General features: G+C 38.8%; 1 protein-coding gene across 1 annotated transcript in view; it reads right to left on the minus strand.

Annotated features, from left to right (window-relative positions):
• The window catches only part of LRP1B (LDL receptor related protein 1B), a 1772547-nt gene that overhangs the window by 773508 nt on the left and 977406 nt on the right, over window positions 1–21633 (minus strand). Inside the window, exons 8-9 of the mRNA XM_054562474.1 lie at window positions 7620–7842; window positions 2009–2180 (exon numbers count right to left, since the gene is read on the minus strand). Coding sequence (XP_054418449.1) covers window positions 2009–2180; window positions 7620–7842 — 395 coding nt within the window. The remainder of the gene's footprint in view (window positions 1–2008; window positions 2181–7619; window positions 7843–21633) is intronic.

A 21633-nucleotide genomic window follows, 5' to 3' on the forward strand; every position in this document is an offset into this window, starting at 1 on the left:
TATCTCTCTCAAATCCATTCATATCCAGACATTCACTTTACCACAAAATTGTTCTTTCCAAATCCACATGAGCTGAATTTATGCTGCTAAATCTAATGACCAATTGGATTTATCAACCTCCTTCTGTCTCCTGTTTGGTCTGTCCTATTCTCTTTGACTTATTATTATTGGAATGTCCCAGTATCCATTATTTTAGTCTCTGCTCTTCTCCATCTATAGTTACTTCTTTGGTGGTCACATCTATATCCATGGTTTTAAATGCCATTTATATGCCAATGACTCCCAAATTGACATCTCCAGCTTGGACTTCCCCTGAAATTCAGACTTACTTCCTTGATGTCTCCACTTGAATTTATAATAGACATTTGAAGTAACATGAAAAGTATATATGTTTCTCTGTTCCAAAATCTTTTCCATACTTGGTTAAATAATTTAATTATGCCAATTGCTCAGCACAAAATATTGTCATCACCTCTGACTCTTATTATTTATTTATTCATTCATTTTTATTTATCCTTATCTGAGGACATTTTTTTTCATTCCTTTTAGAGAGAGAGAAACATCTATATGATAGAGAAATATTAGTCGGTTGCCTCTCACTTGTCCAGACCCAGGAACCTATGTGCCCTGACTATGGATCAAACCTGCAATTTAAGTTTGAGCCCTGACTGGGATTGAACCTACAAGTCTTCCATTATGGGATGATGCTCCAGCCAGCTGAGCTACATCAGCTTTGATGCTCTTGACTCTTTTTAAATCTATACCCCACACCAAATTCTTAAGAAAGTAGAGAGTTTTCTCTACTTTCAAAGGTATCCTAAATCTAATTTACTTTTCATCGTTTACTATTACAATCTTGGTCCAATCCACCATCTCCTCAATTTTCCACCTCTGCCACTCCCCCCAGTGTGTTGTCAACAGAGTAACCATACTGATTCCTTTAAAAAGTCAGTCAGATCACGAGAATCCTCTGATTAATTCTTCCTAAGGTCTCCCCACCTCACTAAAAGCATAAGCAAAAGTTTTTTACAATTCTCTTCAGGACCCTGCTTGTTATCTTTTTATGGTCCTTCTTCATTTCTCCAACTTCATATCCTACTTCTCTTCCTTTGGTTTATGCCGCTCCAGACACATGGGTCTCCTTACTGCTCTTGTAACAATGTATGTACTTCCTCATGGTCTTTGTGCCTGCTCATATCTACCTGCCTTTGTCTTTCTATTATTTCAGGTCTTCATTCAATTTTATCTTTTCAATGAGACTTCTTCTGACCATTCAATATCAAATTGTAAAATGCCCCCCATGCTTGACATTCCTTATCCTCTTTATTTGTTTTAGTTTTCTCATATGTTAATGTTTAGATAATTCCAAATTAGTAATAATTTGAAACACAACAAGATGATGGAAATTTTGGGTTGTGGTTTTAGCATTTTACATTATTTGGTATATGATTGAGCCTAAATTATTTTCATTAATGAGCATCAGTAATCTACTATGCAAAATAACTAGTCTGGTATTGAGAAATACTTAGAGACATTGCAATCTTGTCATTAAAAATTATTTTTTAATAAGCATGCATCAAAAAGAGTTAGGCTGTTAAGTCAAAAGACCCCAATGATTGTAATAAAACTGAACTGATACTGTAAGAAAGTCACCTAGTTTAAAAATTTATCTCCAAAAAAACACCCCCCCCCAAAAAAAAATTCTTAGCATCATAGCATCTGGGTTTCCTGTCTACATGCATGATGATTGAAAGCTCCTTCCTGAATCTAAATCTAACTATCATTTCAATTCTATGGTTGTGGAATCCACTCAGAAGCAACTGAACAATTTGTCATTTAGACTTGTGAAGGGAGCACTATTCTATTTTTGTCAAGCAGACATGAACACTTTTGTTAATCAAAACAAAGAATTTATGATTCACCCACTTTAATGTCATACAAAGACACAAGGACCATATCCCCATTCTGTTCACCATTATGAAGGCTATGAATAAGTTTGGCCTCTTACCTGTTGGTTGAGTTCTTTTTTGATAGATTCGAATTCCTCGAGCATTTTCCATTTTAATTAATGAATGAATATCAGTGGCATTAAATCGATTTATCCTTATGATACTGAAGTTATCAGGAATGGTTGCATATAAATAGTCCTCAAACACAGTTATACCATAAAGTTGTCTGACCTATAAAGAATGCCAAACATAACTATGATTTTTAATTATGCTGCTTTCAACTTGAAAGAATAACTGATTGCTCTTTACGACTGTGGGCAATTCCCATAGTTAGAAAGTCACAGCATATTATTGCTTATTTTCTCTCAATGAATTCAACATTTCACTAATTTAAAAAATTCACTCTGAGAATAAAACATGCAGTAGTGGATAAAGCAGTTACAAATCCATGGGAGAAAATTTTATTCATATTTCATTAAGGAAACATATTCAGTAGCCACTTTTCAAAAGCTAGCAAGAACAAAACTTTTAAGTGTATTCATTAATATGTTAATAGCATTGCTATATAAAATTTGAGACTTTTTTATTGTCTGCTTATTCTTATAGTCATGTGTATGTAGAATCTGCAAAAGCCTGGCTCTGTCTGGGAAAGAACTGACAACTGAATACCTTTGAAAATTTGTTTTATAAGAAAAAATCCAATTTTTAAAAATATAAGTTACATTTAGACTAATACTTGGCCAGAATGGAAAATAATAAATAATGAAATCACACATTCAGAATAACTGTAAATAAAATGTCAGCATTTCACTCAGAAATTTCATTCTTTCTAAAGACTATTCATAACAAAAATGGAAGTGATTGCTTGAGAATAACAATATTGATTGCTATCTCTGGCCCTTCAGTAGTAAAAATCTCATTTTGGGGAGAGGTCTTGGTGATTGTGGTGAAGAATAGACATCTTGAAGTCATGAAAAGTGTCCAGCACAACAGAGATATAATAAGTATGTTGATTTTTTCATTAGAGGCACATCCTAGGCACATTACCTATGGGTAGTCCTTATTTTATACCTAATTTAAAATTGTTCTGGTCCCAGGTATAACATAGCTGTCAACTGATTTGCTGTAGAAATTTTGATTAAAAAAATTTGTCACTGTATTTTGGTATTATATTGTACTTTTAGAGCACTGTTAGTATAGATTTATAGTTAACATACTTTGAGAATGTATGCATGGTTTGACTGTAGAAATTTTTATAAAACAAAACTACAATTTTTTCCTATTTTAATCAAATACTCTTGTTAATCCTGTAACAAATCAAATGATTAAGCAGAATCATTTGATTTGTTATCCCTCAAGAATATAAGATTCATCAATACCATTTCGGATCATCTCTAAAATAAGACTGGTTTTTATATCATATCTCATTTCTTCATGTCTATGCTAAAAATGAAAGAGTGAAATTAATGGGGAGAATCATTTGATGTTAAAGCCCAAATAATCTTTTTTATGTCAGTGTTATTCCCTGATAATTTTATATTTGTGTGTGTGTGAGCACACATGCATTTACTAATATCATTTTCAACATAGCTGACATCATATTAACTAAATATACTTATGGCCCAATTTTCTTGGAAATTATTTTTTTTCTACAAAAATTACAAACAAGCTGGACTCTTCCATTACCATTAATATCATGGATGTTTTGCTCAAAGTTTGGCACCATTCATCTGAGAGTGCATGGTTGTGATATACCCACTTTAGACTCTACATTACTGACAATCCACATCCCAGGAGACAAAGCATGATTACAAAGGGGATAATTGGTTAGGGTAGAAAACATGTTCATACAGTAGAGATCAAATTTTACCTGCTGCCTCTCTGCTGCTCCCTCAGAAGGGTCTGTTCCCCTTAAAGGAAGTATATTGCTGACTGCTCTGTTAACTACCCACAGCAGAGGTGGGAAGAGCTTGAAGTGGTTAATAGACTGTTCTGCCTCCAGCCCAAATACTTCAAAAAATGTATCTGTTGGATTACTACTTAGCAGCTGACCAGCAAAACACAGGTGATACACAGGAAAAATAAGTGAATAATTAAAAATTTCAGATATTAAAAAACTGTTTAGTTGTGGGGAAAATCATTTGAATTCCTTATTCTTGCTTAGAATTTAATTACGTATAGATAAAAGAGAAGTCTCACTTCAGAGATTAGGTCCTGAGGCCACCAAAGAAATCAAGGATTTTAGGATAATTGAAAGTGAGAAATATCTGGCCTCACTTCTAATATTGCACACTTTATTTTTTTAACCACCCAGTTTAGTACATTTGCCTATTTTCTGAAGAAAGTGAAAGAATCTCATTGTCAACAGCTGATTAGGAAGGAAAAGTAACTTTAAGGGATAATTATAGACTATCATTATTTTGTATTGCAAAATAAAGCAGAGAGGTTTACATATTTCATTTTCATAGAATAAGAATCTCACATGAAATTAGTGCAATTATTGAGGTAAAATTGAATTTAAAAAGGAACACTAATGAATAGAGTTCATTTCCACTTAGAGATTTCCTTTCAGGTGTTTACTCAGTGTTACTTGAAAAAGAAAATCTTATAATTCAGCAAGAGAAAAACTATACAGATGGGAAAATTTTTTAATTCTGTGAAGAATTATTCATGGAATTTTTACATTAGGAAGTACTTGAATGTATCAGAAGACAAAATTTAATCCAATCTATTAAAATAATAAAGATGCTTTTGTAAACAGGCATTTGCTTTTGTTAGTAAAATATCGCCAGTGCCATATGGGACATGTCATAATTCAGTTCCTTATAAATATACTACTTAAATTAGTTTTTAGTAAGTAGGCCATAACATCTGTCTTATTCTAGTATTTTCCTTTCTTACCAATGGAGCATTTTTGTTTTTGTTTGTTTCGTATTTTTGTTTTTTGTTGGTTTTTGTTTTGTGTGCTTTGTTTTTAATAGGGGGAAGGAAGAAATGAGTCATCTTCGATATATAAAATGAACTGTAAAAAGAACATCTCTCATATAGGAAATACATTGTTGGGAACCATCCTGCCTGGTTTCAGGGACTATAGACTCGCCAACAGGCAAGAGGGCTCCAAGGCTGGAACAAATCAAGGAGGCCTTGGGAAAATAGGCCACTGTGGAGACAAAATCTGTCCCCCTGGGAGGGGTGCAGCCCCTGCCTCCCTCACATCACCCTGATTGGCCCTGGATAATGACTGGTTACTCAATCATGGGTAAGATCCCCAGGATGGCAGGGGCAACCTAAGACAGGCACAGTCACATAGGGGCCATCAGGGAAGGACTTGGGGAACACAGAGAAGGAGCAAAAGACCCTCACCCCTCGACTTTGTCATGGCCGGAGTCCTCATTCCATCTGAAAGACGTCTCCGTATCTCTGGGCTGCTCTGCCCGCCACATGACCGGGTCAGTGAAACGATACTAAAGGCAGGTACCGCCCTGAACTGGATCAGGAGGTTCCTGGGGACAATTGGGCCTGGAAAAAGAATGCATTGAATCCTCCAAAACTTACTTTGCTAAGAATGTCCTCGAGTTAATGAGTGCTGATGTTTGGGGATGAGCATAGAATGTGATCGGTTTCCCAGGTTTCAGGGCCCAATGGGAGCCACCCTACCAGACCCTGACCTGAGGCAAATCTCTGTGTTCCTTCATCATAGCCTTTTGACATTGATTGATGAGCTTTGTTGTATACCCCTGTGCATATCGTTCTCAATAAAAGCCACTTCAAGAGAAGGGCTCCGGGGATCTTCCACCAGAGGGAATCGTCACCCCCTTTCCCTGGCAGACCAAGAAGTGTCTGGAACGACTTTTATTTTCCTCCATCTGTGGAGGCCTGGGGGAACTCTGCACGGGATGCGGTAACCCCCATCATCTGGCACCTGAAGAGGGACCGAGGCCATGAGCCATTGTCACAGACCACACACCGACTGGACAGGAGTTTCCGCAGCCTTTCATCCCGGTAAGGGACCCAGAGGCACATTCGCTTGCTGGTTATGCCGCGGGTGTGCGGAGATAAATGGAAAGAGGGATTTCTTTTAGGGCCATCTCTTATGCCCATTCGATTTCTGCCCTGCTTTTTCTCTGCCTCAGGTAACATCTTACAATTCAAATTTAAATTCACTCTTCTCAGGATCTTGCTTTCTCTTCCTTGAGAAGTTACCGCGCTTTTGCGGGCAGGGGTCGAGCATTTAAAAGTCACAAGGGCACTCACTGCAATGAAGTCTCCTGTGAAAAGGTAAGCTGGACGTGGACTGGGCCAAAACACTAGGTTTCCCACCAGCTGCAAGCAAAAATCCACACAACCAGAGGCGCCCTGTAAAAGTATTCATGGTCCCATCCCTGCGGCACATTCGCTACCTAGGTTTAGGTCTCAAGACGAGAAAGCAAGAATCTAGCTTGGCAGAAAATGTTTACAAGATTAGTTAGGGCAGTGTGGAGATGAAAGAAGGTGAAAGAGAAAACGAAAAGTGTCTCAGCCGCAAAAATGGGCTCAAGACTTTCTAGGGAGCAGAAGATATACTCTCAACTGCTTCAGCAGCTTCTTACAGCTGCAGGATATCAGGTTAAAGAGAAAAATTTAATAAACTTGTTGCAGACAGTAAAGAGATACTGTCCATGGTTTACAGGTTAAGGTTATCTAGCTCTAGAAGTATGGGGAAAAGTTGGGTAGAAATCGAATGGGCATAAGAGATGGCCCTAAAAGAAATCCCTCTTTCCATTTATCTCCGCACACCCGCGGCATAACCAGCAAGCGAATGTGCCTCTGGGTCCCTTACCGGGATGAAAGGCGTGCGGAAACTCCTGTCCAGTCGGTGTGTGGTCTGTGACAATGGCTCATGGCCTCGGTCCCTCTTCAGGTGCCAGATGATGGGGGTTACCGCATCCCGTGCAGAGTTCCCCCAGGCCTCCACAGATGGAGGAAAATAAAAGTCGTTCCAGACACTTCTTGGTCTGCCAGGGAAAGGGGGTGACGATTCCCTCTGGTGGAAGATCCCCGGAGCCCTTCTCTTGAAGTGGCTTTTATTGAGAACGATATGCACAGGGGTATACAACAAAGCTCATCAATCAATGTCAAAAGGCTATGATGAAGGAACACAGAGATTTGCCTCAGGTCAGGGTCTGGTAGGGTGGCTCCCATTGGGCCCTGAAACCTGGGAAACCGATCACATTCTATGCTCATCCCCAAACATCAGCACTCATTAACTCGAGGACATTCTTAGCAAAGTAAGTTTTGGAGGATTCAATGCATTCTTTTTCCAGGCCCAATTGTCCCCAGGAACCTCCTGATCCAGTTCAGGGCGGTACCTGCCTTTAGTATCGTTTCACTGACCCGGTCATGTGGCGGGCAGAGCAGCCCAGAGATACGGAGACGTCTTTCAGATGGAATGAGGACTCCGGCCATGACAAAGTCGAGGGGTGAGGGTCTTTTGCTCCTTCTCTGTGTTCCTCAAGTCCTTTCCTGATGGCCCCTATGTGACTGTGCCTGTCTTAATATGTCACAATTTTTATGATCCATTACTGTTGACTTCATAAGAAATTGTCAATATTGAGATTTTGGGACTTCTTTTTAGTGTGATACCATACATTTTATTACCTTAGCTGCATTTTCTTACAAAACTATACTTACGTGTCTGCCTTGAATAATAGTATGTCTGTTTTTTCCTTGATAGTCCACGACTTCCACATACTCCAAGTAAAGATCTACCCAGTAAACCAATTTGTTGATTAGATCCAGTGCCAGTGCAGCTGGCTGTTCTGTATTTGAATCAATTATCCTTGTTCTATTGATCCCATCCATGTCACATCGTTCCACTTTGGCTACATGCCCATAGTCAGTAAAGAAAAGTTTTCTGTTGAAAGAAAAGTAAATGTTAAAGTCAAGAAGGGATAAAAGCATATTCGGTAGAACCATCTGTAAAAAACAGAACTTTTTCTTCTAATTTATTTCAGTGGTTACATCTGTTAGCTTCCCAAAACCATTTTCATGTAATATTACTCATAAACAGAGAAATCTGTTAATGGATATTGCAGGGCATAAGGGAGCAGGTTAACCAATAACTGCAAAATTTCCCCAAAATGAATGATTATTGTGGGTTTATTTTCACATTAGGAGAAATGTTTCTTTAAGCTTCATAGAGCCCATACACATACGGCATAGAAAATGCATGCAGCTTTTTTTGTTGCAAACTTCAGAAGAGAGCCAAGTCACCAGGCCAGGGCATGTGAGCTATCAGGCTTTATCTTCACTCTGTTTTTCAAATTGCCTAGTGATATCTGTTTCCTATAAAAGCTATAATGTAAACTCAATGATACTATGATTGGTAGTAAATTGCAAACCTGTAATGGAAATAAGCAGATGGAAAAACAAATGTGTTGTTTGTAGCAATGGAAATAAAATATAAGTAACCCTCCAAAACCAATCCCAAATTCTTTCAAATATTCCCCAAACACACAATTTTATGAAGGAAATGTGGGCCATTTCTTCTCATTTTCTTCTTATATATCTAGAAGAAGAGGCTGAAAAGCATGTTGACTTCTAAGACAAAAAATAAATCCTTTCATGAAACACTAACAGTGTCTGTCAACAAAGGTTTAAATACCTCCAACACTTCAGTGTCTAATATTTGATTAGTATTCACTATGTTTAGTAAACACAAATCAATTTCAATTAACCTGACAATATTTTAACAAGATTACCTACTCATGAGACAAAATTACATCTGTAAATAGAAGACTATTTACCTTGATTTAAATACAATCTCAAGAATAATCTGATTGAAAGTGACTGAGCAGTATTACGATTACCTAGAGTATAGAATATTTGATTTTATAAACTTGGTGAATTAGTTTTTGGTTACTTTTCTCAACATCTTTGCATTATCTAACAGTATGGGGTATCTTTCAAGCTAAAAAGTATTTTTTCCTCCCCCCCCCCCCCCCCCCTCTCCTTTTTCTTTCCTTCCTTTTTCCCCCCCCCCCCCCCCCCCCCCCCCCCTCCCCTTCCTTTTTCCTTTTTTTTTTTTTTTTTTTTTCCTTTTTTTTTTTTTTTTTTTTTTTTTTTTTTTTGTTTTGTATTTAATTTTAATTTAGCTCTTTCTGCTGAGGGAGGCTTTGACTAATTTTTAAACATCAGGGCATATTTTTCATGATAGTGAGAGCCAGATTTTATTATGAGTACATATTTCATCTAATATCCTTGAGAGATCAATTTATCACGATAAGTTAAAAATTATTTTTCAAGTGGCATTCCATTCCAGTGAAGAACTTTTTATTCTAGTGAGGAATAAATAAAAGAACATGCAGTAGTGCTAGGTTTTATTTTCATGTGAAATGCTCAAAACTCTGGTCCTGAGCTGGTCTCTCTGGTGTCTCTCTGTTTCTGTCTCTGTCTCTCAACTTCTCTTCCTGTTTCCATTTTGCATTTCCACTTTCTTCACTTGTGAATTAATTTGCTCATAACTATCTCAAGCCAAGTTGCTATAAAGGTTACCAGTTTCTCTCTTCCTTTCTGTAGAGCACTGCCCACTATCCGTGTTATAAGAAACCAACAGAGACAAGAGGGAAGGAGGGAGGGGGGGCAGGGGAAAAGGAAGGGAAGGGGAAAGCCAAGGAACATATAGCAAGGACTCATGGACAAAACCAAAGGGGAAGAGCTGAGGGAGGGAGGGAGGGAGGGAAGGGGCAAGGGAAAGTGGTGGGGGGAAGACAGAGACAAATGTATTTTAAATAATTAATTAATTAATTAATTAAAAAAAAAAAGAAACTCTCTTTCTTACCCCATACCAAAATGCCTATCCTTTTGCAGTTTCTTCTTTTGATTGCCCATTTTAAAGAACTGAAAAATTGGTGGTATGCAGTAGTCTGGGTTGGACATACAGAGTTGGAGGTTCTGGTACACAATGTATAGACTATACATAGATAGTAATATGAAGCAGGTGATTGTAAACATCTACATGGTATTGAAGAGAAAAGATGGATCAGAAGAGATAGAGATTTCTCTGAAGTCATCAGGATGACTTAATTATATGTGACCTCAAAGGGAAAAAAAGAGAAGAATGCTAAGACAAGAACCCTGGAGGAATATTATTGGAGAAAAAAAGAACAAATAAGATCAGAGGTTATGGTCAAAACAGTAACACAGAATCTCATAGAAGTCTAAGAGAAAAAAGTTCCAGGATAAAGAATTGAGGGGGGTGGCTGGCTGGATCAATCAATTCAAAAAATAAAGAAGGAAAGAAAGAATAGTGATCAAGAAGATGACATTGAATTTGATGTTTGTTAAAAAACAAAATATTATGTTACTTCTGTTTGAGAATTTTAATTACAGAAGAAGAGTGGGCCAGTTGATGATGAAGGCAGTCAATAAAATATAAACTATTTTTCCAAGATTTTCAGAGATATTGACATAATATTATAGGAATGATGCAAGCATTTCTTATATTTATCCAGGGCCATGATGAAACTGGCTGAATAAGTTTCAATCAAAGTATGGGGAAAAAGTGTAAGTACACAATTAATCAAAATTTTACTGTTTTCATGAAAGTGTACATTGAAAAGAACAGGAGAACTTTGGTATGTGAAGTGGCACCAAACTACAAGAAACAGTAAAGAATCCCTAAGCAGAGAGCAGATTAACTAGTGCACAGTGAAGACATAAAAGACTTTTACACTAAAATTGAATCTTTACACCAAATGAACCTTCCCAGAATTCAGAATACTGACCATGGTGAGTTCTGTTCATTTACAACTGGAATGCAAAAACTGGAAGAGATCTCCAAGAGAATAGCATTAAAACCATAACACTGCAAACTAAGTACCCATAGTCACACGATTATGTAGATGTTTCTTTTTTTGCTTATTTTAATATTGTTTGATTTTATTTTAAAATGCCCAATTACTGTTAAAGAAAAATGCTTTACTCCCAGGGCATTATTTAATTGAGGCATTATAATAAATAACTGTATTATAATTAATAAACAAAAGCTAAAGTTTTAATTTACCTAAGCTTTATATTTCATTTGTAATGAAAGTGTTGCTTGGTTAAAAACCACTCTTTTTTGTCATATAAAATATTTTTTCAAATCTTAGAAAAGGAAATAGTGCTCTGTGAACCTCATTATCTCATTGACCCCTACAATTATCTGTGAAATAAAAGGGGCAGATTATTTTTATTTCACAGCTGAAACAGTCTCAAAGTCCACATGGTAAACCATTATCAGAGTCATAATGCAAATGTTTCTCATGACTTTGTTTTAAATTCACTATTTTGAATGATTTCAAATTTACAGTAAAGTTGTAAGAATATAATGAATGCCTATACTCTTCACCTAGATTCACCATTGTTTACCTTTCATCCCTCTGGCTATTTCTAGTACTGTCTGAAACTCTTGACAGTAAATTACAGACATTATGACCCTTTACACCTAAGTATTTCAGGCTGCATCTCTTAAGTACAAGGCCATTATCCTGCATAATCACAGTAATTGTATCCAAATCAATACTTTTAACACTGATATAATACATAGTTTTTATTCATATTTTGCCTGTTGACCTATAATGTTCTGTATAGGAAAATGACTGCCTTTTTTCTGATTCAAAACCCAAATGAGCATCATATATTGCATTGAATTGTCTTCTCTCTCTACATTCCTTTAATCCTGAACAATCCTTTAGCCTCCCTGTTGTTCATGATGTTACCATTTCTATAGGGTAAATATGAGTTGTTTTGAAGAATATTCCTATTTTGAGTTTTCCTGAATTTTTCATAATTAGATTGTTACTCTTTTTAAATTAAAATGCAATATTTTTTACTTTATTGATACTGTCCCTGGGTTTAGAAACCATGGGTAAGCTTATGCTGTACCCCAGATATTCCATAAAACAAAACACAGATGGTAGCTTGGAATCTCATTTATTCTTATTCCGTTTTTTTCTGAACAGTTAACTGTTAACTTCTAGGGTTCTTATTCACCATTGCAGCAACTCTTCTCCCCAGGAACAAGAATTTATGCTGCTTCTAGTACAGCAGAGCCCCAAATGCAGCACTTTGCCTGTGGAATGAGACCATTCCCACATCTGTCTTATGCCCCATTCCCTCAAATTGTGATATTGACATGTCTTCTGTCCCTGTTCTTTCCTGTCTTATCAATTATCTTTATTCTCTAGCATCAGGGAAAAATTAAATTGAGATTGTTATTCTCTTATTCTTCACTTATTTTTTTTTGTCATTCCAATCAATTCCAATGAACAAAAAATAAATAAAACTAAACTATATTCTAACTATTATTTCTATTTCTAAGATATGTTTATTAGTTCAAAAAGAACAGACAGATTTCTTTAAAACATTCAATTATGCATCCAGTTCATTTTTCTTATAATTCAACAAATGTAGCAAATAAGAGTTTATCATTTTGGCTTACTGATTTTATCAGATATAGAGAACTGATTTTATGTAACATTTTTGTTGTTCATATAATTAGCTCTGTTTTACTGTAGATATATCAGACTTATACTGTTGCAGATAATAAGAAACTTTGGGTTTTGTTAGCAAATTTGTCTGGCACAAATCAAAAGTGGCAAAGGGAGCATTCAGAGAGAGAGACAGAGCTCTGGGCTTACAAAGTTATGGCTCCAATCATCCCCACGCTTCAAGGCAGACCAAGTGCTACACATACTGATATTTTTAAATGGGTATTTTTTACCTGATAAAAATAAGACTTTTGCTATAGATAATCATTTTAAATAATGTACTTTTGTACTTCTGTACTTTGTCAAAAAGGACTAAAGAAAATTTAAATACATCAGAGTCTGGTTCACATCCTTTAAGTCCATAGTCAACCTTGGTTTTGGGCCACCATTCTTACCCCTAACATTTAGCTTATAGTTTAATGATGAAATTCTGAGAGCTTTCACAATGAAATTACATACTATTCATTTTAACTGTTTAAAAGTAATGTTCATAACAAGATTTTGGTGAGGAAGTAGATGAGGGAAGTGTGAGACATAAAACTAGAGGCTCATATATTAACAGGTTTTCAAAAAATAATTGTTTTGATTAAGCATTGCAAACGCTTCATGCTTATTAATCATGTGATGATGTAGATAGCTGTATTTCTTTACATTTTATGAAAATTAAATGTAATTTCCTTAGCAAAGGTTTCTTAAGGAAGTTCTCTTTCAGTCCTGCTTTTATAATAAATGTGTTATCCAAATAACATCAGTACAACTGTATTTTTTTCCATTGTATATACAATAGTTAAATAAGAAAACAACTTTTCAAACTATATAAATTAAAGTTTATTCAGAATCAAAGTAAGAATATTAAATATTTAGCTTTGCAATTCTAAAATGCAATTACAAATCTGAAACAGTAATAAATCTTTGGCGTAAGATGTTTAGATTCAAAATCTCCTAGCTCTTGCTACTTAAGGGATGTGGATAATAAACAATAAAACTATTTTCTGTCTAGTCAAGAATGTTCAAGACAGTTACTTACTGATTTTTACTTCTTTGGGGATTTTGCTTTCATTGTTTGAAAAATCTCTTGACTTGGTTCTCAGCTTGTACATAAATGCATAAAAATTAAATTTGGTATAGAGACTCTTGCTCTCATCTGATTACTCTTTTTATTCAGGAATCATTCTTATTAATGATTACTCCAAAAACGTACATGTATAAGATATGTCAGTCAATGTGGCTGACCCATTCAACATCCCTATTTATCGAAACCTTCCCCACCGGAAAAGGGTAGCCCTATGTGCCAATATCATCTCTCTTCTTCCTGTTTAGTGATAATTAGACCAAGGTGGAACATGTGATATGAATGAAACCAAATCAAAGGCTGAGCTGAATCACTAGCACCCTTTCTTTCAAAAATTTCACCCAAAAGGTGTGGAGCTCACCTAATAGGCAGTCATGCTAACATGCTTGAGATGAGCAGTTGGGGTAGGAGTGGGCGTGCTGAGAGAGGGGGAATACCAGGACATGGTGGAGAAGTTAGTTAGGGAGCCATGAGAGAGAGAGAGGTGAAGAAAGGAACCACAGAGTCCTCAAGTAAAGAATTCTCCAAGACCAAAGGAGTCCATCTTCAGTTTCTCTCCTTAGTGATACAAACATATGGGATTTTCCATATCCTCTTGGGACATCTCTATGCAGTTGAGTAGCTTCAGTGGGTTTCTATCCTTCGGAGCTAAAAGGCATCAAGTAAACAATCCCATTGTTTAAAATTCTATTTGAAGATTCAGAAAAAAAATTTTTTTTAAGATTTTAAATAATCAGAAATAATACTACTTTGGAAATATTATTTGGAAATAATATTGAAATGTTAACTCTAAGTAAAGCAAGCATTTAAAAATTTTAACATATAACCCTTATCTTGTAACTCCATCATGGCACTGGGTCACATCTCTCTCCCTCTCTCTCTCTTTCTCTCTCTGTATGTATACACGTGTGTGTGTGTGTGTGTGTGCGTGTACAAGATCTCTCTGGAAAAAGTCCAGCCATTGTTAATATAACTGGAATAGTTTGCACAACATTGATGTAACCTGGCAGCCAAGGAGAGTGGGCTGGACTGCACATGCATGAACAATGACAACTTCACTGTACTAGTCATTTGGGATGATAGACACCATTGAGTGAGCATGTGTACTATGTGGCCATCACATTCAAAATGACTGAGTGAGTAGAGCAATAAATCTGCATCCACTTTTGTGTTAAGCTTGAACATTTCTATGAAGAAACTATTCAGATGATTCAGAAGGCTTCAGATATGGGCAACTGGTGATTGGCAACTTCATCATGACAATGGGCCCATTCACGCATCATGTCTCATGCAGAGGTTTTTAGTGTAACATCAAATCACCCAGGTGACTCAGCCCCTCTGTGTCTCAGATTTGGCTCCCTGTGACTTCTGGCTTTTCCCAAAACTAAAATCACATTTGGAAGAGAAGAGATTCAGATCATCAATGAGATTAAGGAAAATATAACAGGGTAGCAGATGGTATTTGGAAGAACGATGTGAGGTCCCAAGATGACTACTTTGAAGGGGACTGACGTATCATTGTCCTATATACAATATTTCTTATATCTTCAATAAATATCTCTATTTTTCATCTCACGTGGTTGGACATCTTCTGGACAAACCTCAGGGACAGATGTAAAATCAGCACCTTCCCCAATACTAATTCCAGAATACCACTCTCCCCTTTGAACATCTTCTATTGTTTGAGGGTTTTACCAACAGGCTGTATCACTGACAACCATCCTCAAAGAATAATCTATCAACCTTCTGACTCTTATACATCATTATTTTTATTTAAGAGTTGCAGCTTTTTTTTTCTTGCTAATATTATGACAAACCAGGAAAGTAAGTAATCAATATCTACAGTGTTGGTGACCACTTTGTGTGGGATCAGGAATTATAGCCCTGTGCAAGCCAGGCCCTGCTTGTAAATCTCTACTGAAACACCAGGAATGCTGGGAGGCACATGACCTGATATTATCACCAAGGGTCCCAAGGAGAGATCTGGCCTGAAGAGTGCATTATATTTACTGAAACTTGCTCTGCTCAGTACTGGGACGGAAAAACCAGGTTCCTGACTTCACAGCAGGGTAGAAGATTCCTGAGCCCCTGAAATTTGGCTTAATGACCATCTGGCGTCTGTATGTCTGATAGACCCTAACCAAAGGTTGATCTGTGTTCCTTTTATTGTTATCTATAGCCCTCTGACATAGATTGATAAGGTTTGCATGCATATATGTTGTATACCCCTGCACATATTGTTCTCAATAAAAGCCATTTCAGAGATGGGTTCATGGCATTCTCCACTAAAGAGAATTGCCACCCCCTTCTCCTGACAGGCAAATTGTGTCTGGTATTTATTCCTTCATCCGCAGTGGCTGGGGGGACTCTGTGGGACAGGGCCTCCCTCACTACAGGATAGCATATCTACATTGATTGTCATCACCAGAAATTTTTACTTCTACCAAAAGAGATGTGACCTCCTCCTCAACACACAAAGAACATCTTATTTTTCCATCTGACTGTATGCTTACTCTCTATCTTGCTCAGGCACTCTCACTGAAACTACTTGACTTCATTGAGACCTTGTCCCCATTTACCCTCTCCATTTTCTCTCCATAAGCCTACCTTTAGCTTTTCCTTCTCATTTATTCTCCACTGCCCCCACCTCAGCCTTCTAATTCACTCCATTCCATTCCATTCCACCCCAGAGAATAAGTTTGTGTCTTACTGCATAGAGAAGTTAGAGCACATCAAAATGCAACTGATTTGTTTTCCCACAGGCTCAACTAAAACTTGTCTACATCTACATCATTTACCTAACTGTCTTATAATACAGATGGAAGCATCCTCACATCCATTTAGGCCAATACAAGACAACAATATATACTAACTCCCTCACCTCTCAAATCTGTCTTCAAAAATTTCCTCATTCTGCTTCATTTTCAATCGCTCCTTTTCTAGTAAGTCTAACCTTTAACAAAACTTGCTCTACTATTTATTATGCTAAAACAAATAAAACATTTTTCTCAAACTCAAACCAACCCCCATTAAAACCTTTTCCTTGGAGAAAAGATGGCGGAGGAGTGAATGGGAATCACGCTGACCTCCTCCCAAGACCAAACTAAAATTGCAACTAAATAAGGGAGTAATCACCTGGAAAGCAGTGGAGTGATAGTGGGAGAGGAGCCTTGGTGCCGCGGACAGTGGATTCGACTCTCACACATCCCAACGGGTGAGAAGTTTGGTGGAAGCTCGAGAGGGTGGGCTGGGTGCCCACGGGCACTGGCACCAGAGGCACATTGAAACAGCCAGTTAGCTTCCCCCAAGAAGAATGGGGTCTGAATCATAAACAGGGACCCCTAAACTACAGCAGCAAAAACCAAGAAAATACAGACAAAACGCAACCCCAAAAAGCTAAGGGGCGCTCTCTGCCAGAGACAGGTGGCTGGGGATGCAAAGAGACATTTAAAGGGCCAACGCAAAAGTTGCAGTGGCAGCCACCCTCCTTGATCTCTGGGTAGAGGCGGCAGCAGGATGGGCTGGTGCCTGGGAAAAGACTAGTGAGGAAAACTTTGTGAAGAGAACTGACACTGTGGCCGGTAGAGCCTGGGTGATGGCACGCCACCCACTCTGCAGCTACCATCTCACTCAGGCATAAGGGAATCAATAAACCTGCCTTTTGTGCCCTCCACACACAGCTTGTATGTGTGTGAGCTGGGGGGCTGAGTGCAGACTGGCTGGGAGAGCCTTGAGGAGAGACTGGAGATGGAGGCTTTGGGGAAAGAACAGGAGGAGGAACCAGGGAGTCCCAACTCCCTCCCCGTTCGGTAGTCTCCATTGTGGGCTGGAAAGGTGTGACCCCAAAGAGGCAAAAGCGGGGCGCGCATGAACCAGACTGCCTGCGATTGAAACGCAGTCCGCACAGGGGGTGGATCCTTGGCCCAAGGGGTCACAGAACTGCCTGGAGGCCCATTAGGAGAGTCTGGAAATGGAGGCATTGGGGAAAGAACGGGAGGAGGAACCAGGGAGCCCCGACTCCCTCCCCTTTCCGTAGTCTCCTATGTGAGCTGGAAAGCCGCGCCCTCAAAGAGGTAGAAGAGGGGTGCGTAGGAACAGACTGCCTGCGATTGAAACGCAGGCCACACAGGTGGTGGATCCTTGGCCGAAGGGGTCACAGAACTGCCCAGAGACCCGCGAGGAGAGACTAGAAATGCAGGCGTTGGGGAAAAAACGGTAGGAGGAACCGCGGAGTCCCAACTCCTTCTCCTTGCCGTAGTCTCCATTGCATGGGAAGAGGCCACATTCCAAAGAGCCAAAAGCCAAAAGCACACATAGACACACAAAAACACCCAGTGCAGGCGTGCACACTGCGCCGAGTGACCGGCGAGGGTTGGCGAGCGTGTGTGTGACCCGCGTGGGCTGGCGAACGATTACACCTGCTGGCAAGGCCTCCCACAGATTGGCACCCATACGGCCTGAGAGGGAGTGCAAGGAGCGGCAAGGGCAGGCGTAAATTGACCCACCCGCCCACGATTGCGAAGCGGCCCACAAAATTAGTAGAGCTACCCAGAGTCCCTGGAGGAGAGACCAGAGACAGGATAAACCAGAGAGTCCTAGAGCTGACTTCCTCCCATTTCTGTAGTCCCCATTTGGCGAGGGCAAGCAATGCACCCAAAGAGCCAAAAGCGGGGAAAATACACAATAAAAGACCCTAAACTGACCAGTGCTGCGGCGCTCACCGGCCAGGGGGGCCAGAGGAGTACGCGAGGTCGCGCATAAGCCCCTTGGTCTGGGGCAAGCACATGTGAGCCCAGGCAGGTGGGGGACCCTGCCGCGTTGGGAATGCGCTCAAGGAGCCCGCGTGAGAGCGCAGAGAGATCCCCAAAAATAGCCCAGCCCTGACTGAAGGGGTCACAGAGCTGCTCCAAGCAGGAGTCAGACACAGACAGTAGACTCCTGGAAGGCTCAAACAAACAACCCAAGGTCATATAGGGTCAACAACTGACATCATCAGAGGCAGGCCCAGAAAGAAAAGGACAAAAATACTTAACAGACTCTCACAAAAATGGGAAGAAAAAGAAGTTCCCCCCAAATGAGTGGAAAAGGGGACTCCCCACAGAGAGAGCTAAAAGAAATAGAGGCAAGGGAACTATCAGATACTGAATTCAAAACAATGGTTCTAAGGAAGCTCAATGAGCTCAGCCAGCTCAAAGAGAACTATGAGAAACTGCAGAGAAACTATCAGGATCTTACAGCAAACTATATCAGCCTGGAAAAGGACATAGAAACTATCAAGAAGACACAAGAGGATATGAAGAATACCATTTCTGGATTGAAGAACACAGTAGAAGGAATCCAAAGCAGGCTGGATGAAGCTGAGGATCAAATCCATGAGATGGAAGATAAGGTAGAAAGAAGCTCTCAGAAAGAACAAGAAATGGAAAAATGACTCAAAAAGAATGCAGAAGCATTTAGGGAAATGCAGGACAACCTGAAACGCAATAATATTCATATAATTGGGATACCAGAAGGAGAAGAAGAGGAGCAAGGAATAGAGAACCTCCTCGAAAAAGTATGATGGAAAATTTCCCTAATTTGAGGAGAGAAAGGCTCTCTCATAGATCCAGGAGTCACAGAGGACCCCACTCAAGAGGGACTCAAAGAGGTCCACTCCAAGACACATCATCATTAAAATGGCAAATGTCAAAGACAGAGAGAATCCTCAAGGCAGCAAGGGAGAAGGAGAAAGTAACATACAAGGGGGCCCCAATACACCTAGGAGCTGACTTCTCAACAGAAACACTACAAGCCAGAAGGGAATGGCAACAAATATTCCAAGCCATGAAAAGCAAGGGCTTACAGCCAAGGCTGCTCTACCCAGCTAGGCTCTCCATTAAAATAGAAGGGGAAATACGGAGTTTCCCAGACAAGAGAAGAATAAAAGAATACATCTCTACCAAACCAGCATCCAAGATATGCTAAGGGGACTGGTTTAAGCAGATGAAGGAAAAGAATGAGAGAGAGAGGAACACAGGTACGAAGAGAAAAGATGAGTAAGTTTCTATCAGTAATATCTCTCAATGTGAATGGACTAAATGCCCCAATCAAAAAACACAGGGTAGCTGAATGGATAAGAAAACATGACCCACACATATGCTGCCTACAAGAGACCCACCTCAGAGCAAGAGACCTACACAGATTGAAAGTAAAGGGATGGAAGAAAATATTCCAAGCAAATGGGCAAGAGAAAAAGGCCAGGGTTGCCATACTTGTATCAGACAAAGTAGATTTCAAAACAAAGGCCATAAAGAGAGACCCAGAGGGGCACTTTATAATACTTCAAGGAAGAATCTATCAAGAAGACATCAACATTGTAAACTTATATGCTCCCAATAGAGGAGCCCCCAAATATATAAGGAAATTGTTGGATGACTTCAAAAAAGATATAGACAGCAACACACTGATAGTAGAGGATTTCAACACACCACTGTCAAAAATGGACAGATCTTCCAAACAAAACATTAATAAACATATTGTGGCGCTGAATGACACACTGAATCAAAGAGACTTAATTGACATATATAGAACCTTACATCCCAAAGAAGAAAAATACACATTCTTTTCAAATGCTCATGGCAGTTTTTCAAAGATAGACCACATGATAGGACACAAAGCAAGCCTCAGCAAATTCAGGAAAATTGAAATAATACCAAACTTTTTCTCAGACCACAAGGCCTTGAAACTCGAAATCAACCTCAAAGAGAAACTTCAAAAACTTGCAAACTCATGGAGACTGAACAGTAGACTATTAAACAATGAATGGGTCAATAATGAGATAAGAGAAGAAATCAAAAAATTTCTAGAAACAAATGAAAATGAACAGACAACAGTCCAAAACCTATGGGACACAGCAAAGGCGGTCCTGAGAGGGAAGTTCATAGCCATACAGGCCTACCTAAAAAAGATAGAAACATTTCAAATAAAAGACCTAACACTACAACTTCAAGAACTGGAGAAACAACAACAAATAAATCCCAGAGCAAGGAGAAGGAAGGAAATAGTCAAGATTAGAGCAGAACTGAATGACATAGAGACAAAAAGAACAATTCAGAGGATCAACCAATCCAGAAGCTGGTTCTTTGAAAAGATAAATAAAATTGACAAGCCTTTAAGCAGACTCATCACGAAAAAAAGGGAGAGGACCAAGATTAATAATATCAGAAATGAAAGAGGAGAAATAACAACTGATACCACAGAAATACAAAGGATTTTCAGAAACTAATATGAACAATTATATGCCAAGAAATTTGAAAATCTTGATGAAATGGACAAATTTTTAGAAAAGTATAATCTTCCAACACTGAAGGAGGAAGAAGCAGAAAGCTTGAACAGACCGATAACAGCTGGGGAAATTGAAGCAGTCATCAAGAATCTGCCAGCACACAAAAGGCCAGGGCCAGTCGGTTTCACAGGAGAATTTTACAAAACATTTAAGGAAGAGCTAACCCCTGTCCTTTTCAGACTATTCCAAAAAATCCAAGAGGAGGGAAAACTCCCAGACTCTTTCTATGAGGCCAGCATCACCCTGATCCCAAAACCAGATAAAGACCCTACAAAGAAAGAAAACTACAGGCCAATTTCTCTGATGAACATAGATGCTAAAATCTTCAACAAAACATTGGCAAACCGCATCCAGCAATACATTAAAAAGATTATCCACCACGAACAAGTGGGATTCATCCCAGGCATGCAGGGATGGTTCAATATACACAAATCAGTAAACGTGATACATCACATCAATAAAAGAAAAGACAAAAACCACATGATCATCTCGATAGATGCAGAGAAAGCATTCGATAAGGTACAACACCCATTTATGATCAAAACACTCAGCAAAATAGGAATAAATGGGGCATTCCTCAACGTAATAAAGGCCATATATGAAAAACCTACAGCCAATATCATACTCAACGGGCAAAAACTGAAAGCTTTCCCACTAAGATCGGGAACGCGCCAAGGATGTCCGCTCTCACTGCTTCTTTTCAACATCGTATTGGAAGTCCTAGCCACAGTGATCAGACAAGAAAAAGAAGTAAAAGCATCCAAATAGGAAATGGGG

This window comes from Pteronotus mesoamericanus, unplaced genomic scaffold, assembly GCF_021234165.1.
Source record: "Pteronotus mesoamericanus isolate MK-2021 breed Mesoamerican mustached bat unplaced genomic scaffold, CSHL_Meso_final scaffold_651, whole genome shotgun sequence".
NCBI lineage: Eukaryota > Metazoa > Chordata > Mammalia > Chiroptera > Mormoopidae > Pteronotus > Pteronotus mesoamericanus.